We start from the raw sequence: 14,834 nt of genomic DNA, 5'->3' as shown, positions 1-14,834 counted from the left end.
TTTGGGAACTGCTGTGGAAATGTTAATTACCATTAGCATACATCCCTGACCTGTATTCCCTGGTTCCTTTCCCTACAGGGTATTATATTAGGAAATAGGCTCCTCTCTTTGCATTGCTAAGCCTGCCCAACCTCACCCAGCACCAGCCCCAGATGTGCAGTTAAAGCGAAACAGTGAGAACAAGCAGGGTGTCTCACCCCTTAATTTGGGGGGAGCTTTTTTCTGAGCTACTCTGTAAGCAGTTCTCAAGCGGCAGAGCTTCCCAGGGAAGTGAGAAAAGTAGGAAAGTAATTCACAAAAATATTGTCTATTACTTGTCTACTATCCCTCCCCCCTTTCCTTTTCGTTAAAACTCTTTTTCACTCCTCGCTTCCACTGCAGGGGGCATGGGTTGGATCCCTGGTGGAGGAACTAAGATCCTGCATGCTTCATGGTTCAGCCAAAAAACAGGAACTCTTCAATTCGAGTAGAATTTAGAGAAGATATAGAGGGCCCAGGACAGTTGGAGTACAAGGTCATGTTACTTGCTCAGTTGTGTCTGACTCTTTGTGACCGCATGGACTATAGCCCACCAGGCTCCCCTGTCCGTAGGATTCTCCAGGCAAGAATACTGCAGTGGGTGTCCATTCCTTTCTTCCAGGGATCTTCCTGACCCAGGGATTGAACCCCGGACAGACTTCCCAGACAACAAATGACTCTCAAAGTAATAAATGGCCTTGGGGCCAAGATCAAATCCTTGGCCCTGCCCAGGAAAAGGGCCTCAGGGTAAGACAAAGTCAAAGAGGAGAAATTTCATGTGGATTTCAAAAAGATTTAAGGGCAAGTCTCAGATTTCACATACATATTATGTCTTCTAATAATTTTAACAGTGTGTCTTCTTGAGCCTTTCAGACAAGAGGGTCTGTAAGAATCATAAGGACATTTTCTCCCAGCACCCTGACTCTAAGGTGGAAAGGGCCAGTCTCAAAGAGATTTATAAATGTGGCTTTTGTCTAACTGAATCTGTAAGTTGATACATGGGAAGCCCACAACATTTTTGAAGGAATTGTATCATCTTGCACTGAAAGGGATAAAGACAGCTCACAACAAAAAGCAGCTTTGGGTCTTTTAACTTTCAGCAGAGCAACTGGGCCAGCCAGACGACAGGGCAACACTGAGCAATGAAGATACTGTCAACCAGCAAAAGGAGTTTATTAAGTAAAACTAAAAAAGATAGAGTCCTCCTGGGCCGAAGAGACCCATAGCAGAGAGCCACGAGCTCTGCATCAGGACCGCGCTGGGGAGCCCTGGAAGAAATCGTTGCACATGATCGTGATGAGGGCCAGGAAGACAGCGTACTCCTGGAAGTCCACCTGCTGGTCACTGTTCTCATCCAGATCACCCATCAGCTTCTTCAGGCCCTCCTCATCCACCTTTTCCTGAAAGCAAGAGACAGTCAGGCCATCCGCTCTTGGGGCAGAAGCCGGCTTTCCCCTCCTCCCTGGGCAGCAGGTAAGTGGTGAGCAGGGAGCACCTGCAGTGATGGGGAGCAGGGAGGTCCTGGGAGCACTAGGGTGCCCTGTGAGTGGGGACACAGGGGAGTCATGAGCCAGAGCCTCCAGCTCTCCCTGCTGGGGGATCCCAGACCCTCCCTTCAGAGGATCAGCTCTGCTCCCCACAAGGGCCCAGCGAGATGGGCATTACCCACATCCTGCTGATGAGGAAACAAGCTTTCTGAAGCTACCACCACGCCTCATCACCAGAAAAGTGAATTCCAAAAAGGCAGGCTCTTTCCCATACCAGATAAAATGAAACCAAATTAGAAAAGTATGATCAAAAATATTTTTTTAAGAAAAAAGGACATGCCTTGTATGTTCAAAGCCTGAGATGTGACCTTGGGATTTGTTCCAGCAGCTAAGACTCCACTGGGATTCGGTCCAATGGCTCCACACTCCCAGTGCAGACTCCTGGATTTGATCCCTGGTTGGGAAACTAGATCCCACATCCCGCAACTAAGACTCCCGCCCATGCACTCTCAAGGAACCTCGTACCCCTGGATTGTACCCAAGGCCGCTGCCAGAGCCCAGTGAGCCCCACTAACCAGCCCCGGGAGATACGCATCTCCACAGCCCTGGCATAGAGCCCACTGGCCTGTGGAAGGAGGTGGAGAGCCGGAGCTTCCTGCCCATGTACCCCACTCTGTCCTCACTCCAGTGCAGCCAAATAAATAACTGTTTTTTTGGCGGGGCGGAGGGGGAGTGGTGCACTTCTCAGGTGGCGCTAGTGGTAAACAATCCGTCTGCCAGTGCAGGAGACACAAGAGACTCAGGTGTGACCCCTGGGTCAGGCAGACGCCCTGGAGGAGGAAATGGCAACCCGCCCCAGTATTCTGGCCTGGACAGTTCCATGGACAGAGGAGCCTGGCAGACTATAGTCCACGCGGTTGCCAAGAGTTGGACATGACTGACCAAGTGAGCACGTGAGCACACACGAGGGAGGCACTGATTAAAGGCAGGGCAAGGGGCCGAGAGAACTGACGGCATTTCCCTCCAAAACATCTCAGGGTGTGTCTTTAGCTGAGCTTTTCTCTCCCTAGACACCTTCTTAGTTTGGCAAGCAAATATGGAAAATAAAAGAGGGAGAGGATGGAGGGAGGAAGAGAGGAGGAGATCACAAGTGAGAGCTGTGTGATCCTGAGCGAGTCACGTCCCCTCTCTGGGCTCTGACAGCACAGCCGTTCTGGGGAGCCCTGCAGGGAGGAGCCAGCAGCAGAGGGCCCACTCACGCATTCACACAAAGGCCTCCCTCTCACTCTGGTGAGGTCATAAAAGGCTTGACTCCACTCTGGTGTCTGCATCCCCAGGCCCGCCCACCCCCAGCCAGGGAGGGAGAAGAGATTCATCCTGTGCCCCACACCGTACACCAGGACCCTCTCACCCCCGGTCAGCCCCACTCACCCCCACAAAGCTGGGCAGCTCCTTGTGCAGAAGTTCCTTCATCTCCCCCTTACTCAGCTTGAACTTGTCTCCCTCTTGGCCAGAGTACTTGTGGAAGGTGGCGACCATCACAGCCAGCGCCTGCTCCAGGGGACTGGACATCTTGGATCTGAGGCTACAGGGGTGGCAAGTGAGGGAGAGGCCTCAGCCCAGCCTGCAGGACCGTCTGCTGTCCTTGTGCCCCAAGCTGCCTCTCCAAGTCCCTCTCTGAATGGGCAGGCAGGGCTGCGTCTCCGCCTCAGCCTGTGGCTCCCTGGCCAGAAGCCATACCTCCGTCTCACACTAGGTAGGTGAGGCAGAGGCTAGACCTTCCCCTGGATTTGGAAGGGCCTCATGTCTCCTCCCATCATATTTGGGGCCCAGAGCGTCTATGGGGTAAAAAAAAAAAAAAAAGGCAGGGTGGCCAGAGTCCCCCTGGGGATCCTTTCTGTCAGCTTCTATCATAGGGCAGTGGGCTCTGTGCCAGGGCTGCGGAGACAGGCGTCTCCATGCACAGTTAGTGGGGCTCACTGGGCTCTGGCAGCGGCCTTGGCTACAGCCCAGGGATATGAGGTTCCCTGAGGAGTGACCTCCCCCCTCAGCCAGAGGGCGTCGTTTTCCCATCTAACTGGAAGCTCCCTTGGGTAGGTTGTATCCTCCGTCAGACCAGGGGCTCTCACTCGGTAGGGAATGTGTCTCCCCTCACGCTGGAGGCACCGGAGCAAGGGTGCTGGCAACTGAACACTCTCCCTAACAGCAAGGATTCTTCTGGGACTGGAATTCAAGAAATTAAAAGCCCAGTATCCCAGGATCAGGACATAATCTGAGACCAAGGACAGAATTTGGAGGTCATCCTTTCCAAGGCCCAGCCTCTCAGAGCGGTCACACCACCCTGGGAGGATTAGGCAGGTCCCAGGGTGAGGCCAGAGGAGCAGGCGCCAGAGGCAAGAAGCACCCTGGGCCCATCCTGCCAACCCTGCCCTCAGGAGGCAGGAGAAGAGAAGAAGTGGCAGGGCTATCCCACTGCTCAGGGCAGGGGCCCAGGCAGGCCCACTCGCTTGAGATCCCTGGCTCTTAGTCCTGCTGGAATCCAGGACTTTTCAAAGACAAACAAACAAACCCAGGATTCTCCTTAAAGCACCCCCCAACCCTCCCACCACCACACACACTTCATATGCCTGGACCCAAACCCTCAAGAAGCAGCAACACTCAGAGTGAGAGATACAAGACAGACCCCAAGAGCAACCCCTAAACCTCACAGAGGAACTGGGAAACAACCTCTATCTGACACTTCACAAGAGGTCCCCCCAAATGCAGAGACCCACAGAGGCCCCGGGCCTTCCACCAAGGGAACCGGGAGACAAAGAGCAGCATAAGGGGACGTGCCGCAGAAGCTAACACAACACTGTAAACCAGCTCTGCCCCGACAAAAACCCATTAAAGAAAAAGCCAACGAGACAAAGGCAGAGACCCATGGGGGTCTTGCCCACCCAGCCCTGCCCAGGACAGAGGTACTCACCAGACCAGAGGGCAGAGAGAGACTCAGGAAGGAAAGCAAAGGGCCAGGTGCCCAGAGTTGGAATTTATATGCTAGCCCCACTGGCCCCCAACTTTGCATTTTAAGGAAACCAAACCTGCCCTAACCTGATCCCACCAAAGCCTGGCCTCCTGCCACCCCCACACACCCCCTCCCAGTCCCTCCCTTCCCGACAATACCGGCTCCTGGGCAGCCAAGGGCAGCCCCTCCCCCGGCCCCGCCCTGGCCACAGCGGGAGCAGGGGTGTCACCGGGAAAAGGTATTCTGGGCCCTGGGCGAGGGGAGGCAGCCCCTGTTCATGGGGGCCTGGAGATTCAGGCCCAGTCTTGCTCTCATGACAAATGCCTGCGAGTCACAGTTCATTGGCGTGCCCGAAGCTGCAGGTGCGTGCTGGGACTTCACCGGCCTGTGTGTGTGCTGGGAACCAGGAGGCAGCTGGGGGCTATCAGGAAGAAGAGGGCAGGAGTGACTGCAGGGAAACAAAGTGGCTTTTAACAGCCGGCCCCAGAATAACTGTCAGTGACGTATGCAGGCAAGTGGGTGTGCTTTAAAAGACCTGGAAAGACCCCCTTTGGGTAGGAAGGGGTCTGGCAGGAGACCTGGAGGCAGCGACAGGTGGAATGGCTCTGCTATCGTCAGCTGGGGTGAGCAGCAGTCTGTGTGTGTAAGGAAGGCCCAGGAGGGTTGAAGGGAGGAGAAAACGGGAGTCTCCTCCAGCTTGGGAGGTGGGCACGTGAGGAGGAGGCCCCCACAATCTTCCCAAGCCAGGAGGCCAGGCTGGGGATGAGGCCACGGCCTCGGCCTCTCTCACCCACTCGTCCAGGCCCCTCCCCAGAGAAAGGCAAACACTGAGGCCTGTTAGGACCCAGCCCAAGGGGAGGGCCTTTCAGAGAAGAGCAGACTTCACTCGGCCCCTTCCCAGGCCCCCTCGCCTACTGCCTCAGTCCAGTCCGGGCACCGCCCTTCCTGTGTGCCAGCTCCCCTCCCCCCTCCAGATGTCCTCCAGCTTCTTTCCCCTCCTCCGGCGCCCCTAGTCCTGGCTGACTCACCCGAGGTTCCAGGCCCAGAGGCTCAGGCAGTGACTCAGCGGCACCGCCCTCCTCCCCCAGGGCTAGGGCAGCCGAAGTTACCGGGCAGCAGGCAGAAACCACAACCCAGCTCCGGCAGACAGGGCACTGGAACAGAAACCCCCTCATCAGGCCCGCTCTGGGGAGTTTTGGGTCATGACACCACAGAGAAACTCAGACTGAGAACCCCCAGAGATCAGACATCAAGCCAGGCTGCTCTTTCCCCGGCGGTCACTCGCAGTGGGACTTGGGGGCGGCCTGAGCAGCACAGATGAAATCAGGCCTCGGGGGCCCCCGGTGCCCACTCCTACACCTCTGCAAAGCCACCCAGTGTCCTTCCTCCACAAGGCACTTGACCTCCTTGTGCTACTGCTCTTCCCTGTCAAAACCTATTTCAGGTTGAGCTTGGAATAAAAATTGTTCTCCCCGAGGGTAAAGATCAGTGGGGTGCAATGCATTGGTTTTTACAGCACTTCTTCCATTTTAACTGAGGACTTCGGCAGATGGCACTTCTGCTCAGAAACTGCAGTGGCGTCCCCATGGCCCTTGCTGGAAGTGAGGTGCTGGAGCTCTGGCCCCTACCTGCCTATGCAACCTCTCCTGCACGTCTCCTAATTGCCTGCTCATTGTGCCTGAGCACTTGGGAGTGGCCAAGACTGCCTATGCCCATCCTTCTGCTCAGAATGTGCCCACTCACCACATCCCTGCCTCCCACATTTCCTTCAAAGGTCAGTTCAATGCCCCCACCTCATGGAGCCGCCCCAGGGCTAACCAGAGTCTGTCTCCACCTGCTCTGTCTCACAGCAAGCGCTCCTTTTGTACTCGGAGCATTCTGATCTCGATTGAATCACTCGCGCTCCTGTCTTCTCTCGTCCTCACTCCCACATGGTGAGCTCACCGGGCAGGGACCGCATGAGCAAAGAGTCTTGCCCACACCAGGTGCCATCCTAAGTTTACGGTTGGCACCGTGGTGGGTAGGGTGCTGGGGACAGTACCAGGGGGCCTTCCCACCTCCCGAAATCACATCACTGATGATGCTACCAAATCATAACTTCTCTGCCTGCTCCCAGGAGTGGAACTGAGACACTGGGTTGGAAAACAGAGCTTCAGAGAGCTATGAGTCCCTGAGGAGTGACTGCAGGAAATATCTTGCTCTGGGGACCCATTGAGGGAAGGAGCACCGCAAAGTCCCCACGGGGCAGAGATGGAGACAGGAGGCAGACAGAGGAAGAGACGAAGAGGCAGTCAGACAGAAACTGGGAGAAAAAGTCAAAGAAAAACAGAGTCACGGAAAGTGAGAGGAAAAAGGGAAGACCAGAGAGATGAGAGAGCGCGCCTCTGATGCTAGGGGCAGCATCTGGACCCCTGTCCCAAAACTGAGACCAGGGCTGTGCCCATCAAGGAGCCATATTCCTGGAACTGATGAAAATCACAGTAACTTGCCACTAACTTGCTGTGTAATCTAGAATAATTCCTTCCCCCTTGCAGAACAGGAGGGTTGGATAGGCTGAACCCTCAAAGTCCAATTCCATTCTGTGCTCTCCACTTCTTCGTGAAGGCAGAGAAGCCAGGATGCAGGCAGGCAGTGGACACATCCTGGCAGTGACTGTGCCCATGCCCAGCTTGGGAGACGGGGTGTCCTCTTTCGCCTAGGCCTGGTTGCAGGTGCCAAAGGTTTCCCATCAGCAACTCCTGGGTTTTCCTCGTCTTGTTCATGCCCCCTGGTGGTTGAGATGTGTCACTGCAGGCTTGTCTCCCTATTCTTTCCCTCCCTCCTGTCTGGGTCCGCCAGCCCTTGCCCAGCCCTGCTCCTGACTCAGGCAAGAGAAGACAACGCTGATTCATCTTCAGCAAGCCTTCCCACGCCCACACCTCTCACACCTGCATGACGTATGAAGTGTTTCGAGGACAGTTCCTGCTGAGACGCCCACGTGGACCTCTGAAATGGAAATTGGATGCCTGTACACAGTTTAAAAGCCATAGGGAGGAAGCAGGAAGGAACTAGGTGGCAGAAGTGAGGGGCTTGAACACTGTCAAGCTCTGTCAACCTCCCACCATCTCTGGGGCAGTTCCAGGGAAAGAGAAATGGTCTCGCTGTTGGGGCCTGGGGCCCTTGCTTTCCCCTGACTTAAGCATGCGACTTGAGGAAGTTGCACCAACCTCTGAACTCAAAATCTTTCACCACAAGGATCCTTTTTATTATTCCTCTGCCCTCCCCAAATCTGCTTTGAGATATTTTCTCTCAACAAACCGCATGAAATAATTTATCTAGCTATCCCCTGAGGGGTCTTCCCCGGTGGCTTGGTGGTAAAAAATCCATCTGGCAATGCAAGGAGACACAGGGGACAAGGGTTCCATCCCTGGGTCAGGAAGATTCCCTGGAGGAGAAAATGGCAACCCACTCCAGTATTACTGCCTGGGAAACCCCACGGACAGAGGAGCCTGGCGGGCTACAGTCCATGAGGTCACAAAGAGCTGGACAGGACTGAGTGACTGGGCCCAGCACTGCACATCCCCGGACAGCCTACTCGGCATGAGAGAGCCTGCATTATGACACCGGGTTTGGGTCATCCTGGATCTTCCATGTGTAATGGATTTGTCATATCCTTTGCTGGAAGAGTCCAGACTGACATTATGAGCCACCTACTGTGTGCTGAGTGATGTCCATATATCATCCCATTTAATTTACACAAAAATCCCAGAAAGTTGGTACAGTCTTACCACCACTTTGCAGAGGAGAAAATTGAGGCTCAGGGAAGTTTTCCCTAGTTCACACAATTAATGAGGCATGGCTTAAACACAGGTGGTCACAATAGTAAACCTCCCTAGAAGAGCCAGTCCTCAAGAATCCCCTAGGGACTTCCCTCATGCTCCACTGGTTAAGACCTCACCTTCCAATGTGCGGGATGTGGGTCCAATCCCTGGTTGGGGAGCTAAGATTCTATATGCTTTGTGGCCAAAATGCCAAAACATGAAACCAAAGCATTTTTGTAATAAATTCTATACAGACTTTTTTTTCAAATGGTCCACATCAAAAAAAAAAAAAAGAATCCCCTAGAATCCTAACCTGATTCCTACACAGACCAACCAGCCATCCCCTTACATTATACCCAACCTTTGAGTCTTATTTCTGGACCTCATCCAGTACCCAGGAGCCCATCTCTCTGCCTGCTCTGGTCTGACATCTTCAATTGACCCCTCTTCCTTTCCTTCCAAATGCACTCTCGCTTGAATCTAAAATAAGCTTAAAAATAAAAAAAAAAACTTCCTCAGATCTGCCACTTCCCTTGACTCTTACTTTTGCAACAAATAATACCTCTTCACGCAGTGACCCAAATCAAAAACTTGGCTGTCTTCCTATCCTCCCCTTACTGCCCTCCAGTTACGCAGGTCAGGCGACCTGACCTTCTAAACACTGCTCAGTTTTGTCTACACTGCCTGAGATCCCGCGGTATCACCTTGCTCCTAGGCTATTCTAAGCACATCTGTCCTTTTCCCCCACCTCTAACCTTGTCCCCCACTCTGAGCCATTCTCAGTTCTGCCACCAGGGTGATCTTCCTAAAATTCAGACCTGACCACGTCACTCCACAGGTAAAAACACTGAGTCATCTCCCTTAACTTTAGGAGAAGGCTACCCCGCGTGGCACACCTTCCTAGGTACCCAGCTGTGTTGAGGCACATGCCATGCCCTTCCGGGCCTCTGAGCCCTTGCCCCATTCATTCTCCAGGAGGAAGCCTCTTCTTGCTTTGTCCCCCTGTCGATCTGCTGTTGTCGTTTTCAGTTGCTCAGTCCCATCAGACTCTGCGACCCCGTGGACTGCAGCACGCCAGGCTTCCCTGTCCTTCACTGTCTCCCAGAGTTTGCTTAAACTCATGTCCATCGGGTCGATGATGCCATCCAACCATCTCATCCTCTGTTGCCCCCTTCTCCTCTTGCCCTCAATCTTTCCCAGCATCAAGGTCTTTTCCAATGAGTTGGCTCTTCCCATCAGGTGGCCAAAGTATTGGAACTTCAGCTTCAGCATCAGTCCTTCCAATGAATATTCAGGACTGACTTCCTTTAGGATTGACTGGTTTGATCTCCTTGCAGGCCAAGGGACTCTCAAGAATCTTCTCCAGGACCACAGCTCTAAAGCATCAATTCTTTGGCAACCAGCCTTCTTTTCAGTCCAGTTCTCACATCCATACATGACTACTGGAAAACCATAGCTTTGACTATAGGGACCTTTGTCATCAATCTCCTACTCATTCTTTATATTTTTTTTAGCCACACTGCGAAGTATGTGGGACTTTAGTTCCCTGACCAGGAATCAAACAAGTGCCCCTGAATTGGAAGCTCAGAATCTTAAACACTGGACCGCCAGGGAAATTCCTCCTCAGTTTAGTTCAGTCGTTCAATCATGTCCCACTCTGCGACCCCATGGATCGTAGCACACCAGGCTTCCCTGTCCATCACCAACTCCCGGAGCTTCCTCAAACTCATGTCCATCAAGTCGATGATGCCATCCAACCATCTCATCCTCTGTCATCCCCTTCTCCTCCTGCCTTCAATCTTTCCCAGTATCAGGGTCTTTTCAAATGAGTCAGTTCTTCACATCAGGTGGCCAAAGTATTGGAGTTTCACTTCAGCATCAGTCCTTCCAGTGAATATTCAGGACTGATCTCCTTTAGGATTGACTGATTGGATCTCTTTGCAGTTCAAGGGACTCTCAAGAGTCTTCTCCAACACCACAGTTCAAAAGCATCAATTCTTCGGCGCTCAGCTTTCTTTATAGTCCAGCTCTCACATCCATACATGACCACTGGAAAAACCATAGCCTTGACTAGATGGACCTTTGTTGACAAAGTAATGTCTCTGCTTTTTAATATGCTGTCTAGGTTGGTCATAGCTTTCCTTCCAAGGAGTAAGCGTCTTTTAATTTCATGGCTACAGTCACCATCTGCAGTGATTTTGGAGCCCAAAAAAATAAAGTCAGCCACTGTTTCCGCTGTTTCCCCATCTATTTGCCATGAAGTGATGGGACCAGATGTCATGATCCTAGTTTTCTGAATGTTGAGTTTTAAGCCAACTTTTTCACTCTCCTCCTTCACTTTCATCAAGAGGCTCTTTAGTTCTTCTTCGCTTTCTGCATAAGGGTGGTGTCATCTGCATATGTGAGGTGATTGATATTTCTCCCGGCAATCTTGACTCCAGCTTGTGCTTCTTCCAGCCCAGCATTTCGCATGATGTATGCTGCATATAAATTAAATAAACAGGGTGACAATATACAGCCTTGACGTACTCCTTTCCAGATTTGGAACCAGTCTGTTGTTTCATATCCAGTTCTAACTGTTGCTTCTTGACCGGCATACAGATTTCTCAGGCGGCAGTTAAGGTGATCTGGTACTCCTGTTTCTTGAAAAATTTTCCACAGTTTGTTGTGATCCACCCAGTCAAAGGCTTTGGCATAGTCAATAAAGCAGAAGTAGGTATTTTTCTGCAACTCTCTTTCGATAATCCAACAGATGTTGGCAATTTGATCTCTGGTTCCTCTGCCTTTTATAAATCCAGCTTGAACATCTGCAAGTTCACAGTTCATGTACTGTTGAACCCTGGCTGGAGAATTTTGAGCATTACTTTGCTAGCGTGTGAGATGAGTGCAACTGTGCAGTAACTTGAACATTCTTTGGCATTGCCTTTGTTTGGGACTGGAATGAAAACCTTTTCCAGTCCTGTGGCCACTGCTGAGTTTTCCAAATTTGCTGACATATTGAGTGCAGCATTTTCACAGCATCATCTTTTTGGATTTGAAATAGCCCAACTGGAATTCCATCACCTCTACTAGCTTTGTTTGTAGTGATGCTTCCTAAGGCCCACTTGACTTCACACTCCAGGATGTCTGGCTGTGGGTGAGTGATCACACCATCGTGGTTATCTGGTCATGAAGATCTTTTTTGTATAGTTCTTCCTACTCACCATTTAAATTTAGCTCAAAGATCAACTCCTCTGTGCAGCATCCCTGGATCTACTCCCCAGCCTCCTCACATACTAGAGCACATGAATGTACATGTGTGTTCATGTGCACACAAGCAGAGTGGGGTGTTGGGTTAAGTTAGGTGTCCCTCCTACGTACTTCTGCAGCCCGTTGCCAATCGCCCTGTAACAGCACATTTTATGTGTCGTCGTGGCCATTTATTTATGTGTCTTCCCCAACTCGATCAGGCTGCTGGGACCTGGATGCTAAGCATGGCCAATTCCTGGGATCCCCGGTGTTTGACACGGAGCGAGTGTCCCGTGAATGGCCAGAAGGAGGCACAAGCACAGTCCCTCATTGCCGCCACCCTTTCTCCTCCCTTTGACCCCACATTTCTAAGACTCTAAATCCCCTACCCCCATCCCTGAACCTTCTCAGAGCTGACTTGCAGGAATTCCCTGGGGGTCCACTGTTTAGGACTCAGCACTCTTGCTGCCAGGGGCCTGGGTTTGATCCCTGGTCAGGGAAATAAGATACTATAAGCTGCAAGGTGCAGGCAAATAAACAAATAAAAGCTGACTTTCTACCATCCTACAAATCCAGCTGTCTCCAGTGTCACCAGAAGCAGCCTTCTTACCAACGCCAGTTTGGGGGAGGGGGCGACTTAACAACCCCACTCCTCAGAAGGGCTCTTCAGAGGGAGGGGCCGGTCCACACCTCCTGGCTCTGATAGAAGAGGCCAAGCTCCTAGCCTGCTGCTCTCTTTCTCCACCAGCCAGCCCTATCCTGTCCTCACCTCCCTGGTGACCACACTACCCCCATGGGCAAGAGCAGGAGGGCAGCTGCCCTCTGTGATGAGATGCAGAAGGTCAAGTCAAGAAGCAGCAGGAAAGGAACTTAAAGGGCTTTGGGCTCCCGTTCTAAATTATATTCTCTGGTCCATTTTCCCCAAACTCAAAAAGGAGAGGGGTGTGAACAATTAGTACCCTCAGAAACCCCAGTACTTAGGTCTCCTCCTTCTTGGCCCTTCTACTGCCGTCTACACCTTTTAACCAGGGTCATTCCTCAGGGGTCTGGCCAGGAACAAACCACTCTTTGCACCCACCCACCTCCAGCTGCCCTCACCCTCATTTTTGTCCTCATGAGATAGGGCTCCCAGGGCCACGGGCGCCTTCTGGGCCATTCCCCCGCACTGCTGGACTTGCCTCTCTGGCCCACAGCTCCTTACAAGGTCAGAGTACAGGGGCTTGTAAGTTGCTAAGGTCTGATGCCTGACTCAGGGGCCTAGATTCTGGCTGTCCTGCTGGCAAGCACTCAGGCCTGGGTGTCAGACAGACCGAGGTCTGAAGTGGAGTTCTGCCATTTGCTAGAAGATGGGGACACAGATGGAAAATATCACTTGGTGAAACTGGTGCCAACCGGAATCAACACAAAGGGGAGTGATTAACATTCTTCCCAGAAGCACTCAGCTTGAGAGATGCATTCTGCCGTGCTCTGATAAATCTAGGAACTTCCCAACTCTCAGGAGCTAAAGGCAGTTTCAGAAAAAGAAAGGTAACTCAGGAAGGTAACTGGTGATTTTTAAAACCATAGGGTATTGCTCATGAGGAAGTGGTTTAAAGAGAGACGTTCTAAGAGACCAATGTATAATACTAGGAAATGGTTGTAGCAATGTTGGAGTCTGAGATTGAATCTTAACTCCACTGTATTTTAGCTCCATTGATCAAGATCTTTCAGCCAGAAGAGATGGCAGTTCGAGGCAAGCTCACTGAAGAAAAAGAGGGATATACTGTGTTACATAACTGGTAAGGTCACTGTGATAATTCACAGGTCAATGAACCACAGCCCCAGGATGCAGAACTTAAGACCATCCCTCTATTTGCCCATCCTTCTCTCATCACTGTCTCTCTGCATGTTAGCTTCACTCTCACTGTAACAAGGTCTCTCTATATATCAAGGAATGTAGCCACAGACTGTTCCAGCTTCGTAAACCCAGGGTTCACACATCCCAGGAAGAGCCTTGATTGGCCCCACTTGGCTCACGTACTCAGCTGTTGGCCAATCCCTGCTTCCAGGGACGCAGGGTGTTATAAATGGCCAGCGTGGGTAAGGTACCCAGCCTACCATCAAGGATCTCTTTCCAAATGGAGGAAGCAAGTAACCGCAGTCACTACACTCACGACTTAACCCCTGCTGGGAGTCAGGAGGTTCCCATCACTCCTGTAACGAGGACACTATCATCTACCACACAGATCAAACGAGATAACACAGGTAGAGTCCCAGTGAGCACTCAGTGAATGCTATTAGATACAGCAGTAGAAGCGGAAACCAGGATATACAGTGAGACACAATGTCATTGCCCAGGTGGGGTCGTCTGACACGTCAGCAGCATGAAGCCAGGATCAAGCCCCACACATCCACTGAAACTCAAGGACCGTAGTCTGCTTCTAGTTTCCCTGTCAACATTCATACATGTTTTTTTAGCCCTTATCTTGTCTTCTGCTAATCTCAGGGATTTCCCAGTTGGCTCAACGGTAAAGAACCCGCCTGTCAATGCGGGAGACACAGAAGACGCGGGTTTGATCCCTGGGTCAGAAAGATCCCCTGGAGAAGGAAATGGCAACCCACTCCAGTATTCTTGCCCGGAGAATCCCCACGGACAGAGGAACCTGGCAGGAAGAGTCAGACATGACTGAGCATGCACCCACAGTATCAGGTATTAACACTTTTTAATATAAAACTAATCATGGCATCCCATCTCATCACTTCATGGCAAATAGATGGGAAAACAGTGGCTAACTTTATTTTTGGGGGCTCCAAAATCACTGCAGATGGTGACTGCAGCCATGAAATTAAAAGACACTTACTCCTTGGAAGGAAAGTTATGACCAACCTAGATAGCATATTCAAAAGCAGAGACATTACTTTGTCAACAAAAGTCTGTCTAGTCAAGGCTATGGTTTTTCCAGTGGTCATGTACGGATGTGAGAGTTGGACTGTGAAGAAAGCTGAGTGCTGAACAATTGATGCTTTTGAACTGTGATGTTGGAAAAGCCTCTTGAGAGTCCCTTGGACTGCAAGGAGATTCAACTGGTCCATCCTAAAGGAGAAGTCCTGGGTGTTCATTGGAAGGACTGATGCTGAGGCTGAAACTCCAGTACTTTGGCCACCTCATGCGAAGAGTTGACTCATTGGAAAAGACCCTGATGCTGGGAGGGATTGGGGGCAGGAGGAGAAGGGGATGACAGAGGATGAGACGGCTGGATGGCATCACCGACTCAATGGACATGAATTTGGGTGAACTCTGGCAGTTGGTGATGG

The 14,834-nt window shown here is 51.6% G+C and overlaps 1 protein-coding gene and 1 long non-coding RNA gene across 4 annotated transcripts; one reads left to right on the top strand and one right to left on the bottom strand.

Annotated features, from left to right (window-relative positions):
* Window positions 1–1,167: 1,167 nt before the first annotated feature.
* On the bottom strand, window positions 1,168–4,820 carry S100A2 (S100 calcium binding protein A2). 3 transcript variants are annotated; one of them, XM_040230556.1, is made up of 3 exons: window positions 4,671–4,820; window positions 2,937–3,090; window positions 1,168–1,418 (listed from the first exon to the last, which is right to left on the bottom strand). In XM_040230556.1, the coding sequence occupies exons 2-3, from the start codon at window positions 3,075–3,077 to the stop codon at window positions 1,266–1,268; spliced, it is 294 nt and encodes a 97-aa protein (XP_040086490.1). In that variant the 5' UTR covers window positions 3,078–3,090; window positions 4,671–4,820; the 3' UTR covers window positions 1,168–1,265. The 3 variants fall into 3 exon arrangements, with proteins under 3 accessions (XP_040086490.1, XP_040086489.1, XP_040086491.1); XM_040230555.1 differs by having other exon boundaries at window positions 4,474–4,703; XM_040230557.1 differs by lacking the exons at window positions 2,937–3,090; window positions 4,671–4,820 and adding an exon at window positions 4,474–4,652.
* LOC120855804 lies at window positions 4,785–14,518 on the top strand. Its single transcript, XR_005719315.1, has 3 exons — window positions 4,785–4,874; window positions 13,228–13,318; window positions 14,483–14,518. It is a non-coding gene; the product is annotated as an uncharacterized LOC120855804 (long non-coding RNA).
* Window positions 14,519–14,834: the final 316 nt, after the last annotated feature.

The sequence above is a fragment of the Oryx dammah genome, unplaced genomic scaffold, assembly GCF_014754425.2.
Source record: "Oryx dammah isolate SB20612 unplaced genomic scaffold, SCBI_Odam_1.1 HiC_scaffold_28, whole genome shotgun sequence".
Classification (NCBI taxonomy): domain Eukaryota; kingdom Metazoa; phylum Chordata; class Mammalia; order Artiodactyla; family Bovidae; genus Oryx; species Oryx dammah.
The sequence above is the reverse complement of the archived record's forward strand: the minus strand, read 5'-3'. Positions and strand labels throughout refer to the sequence as shown.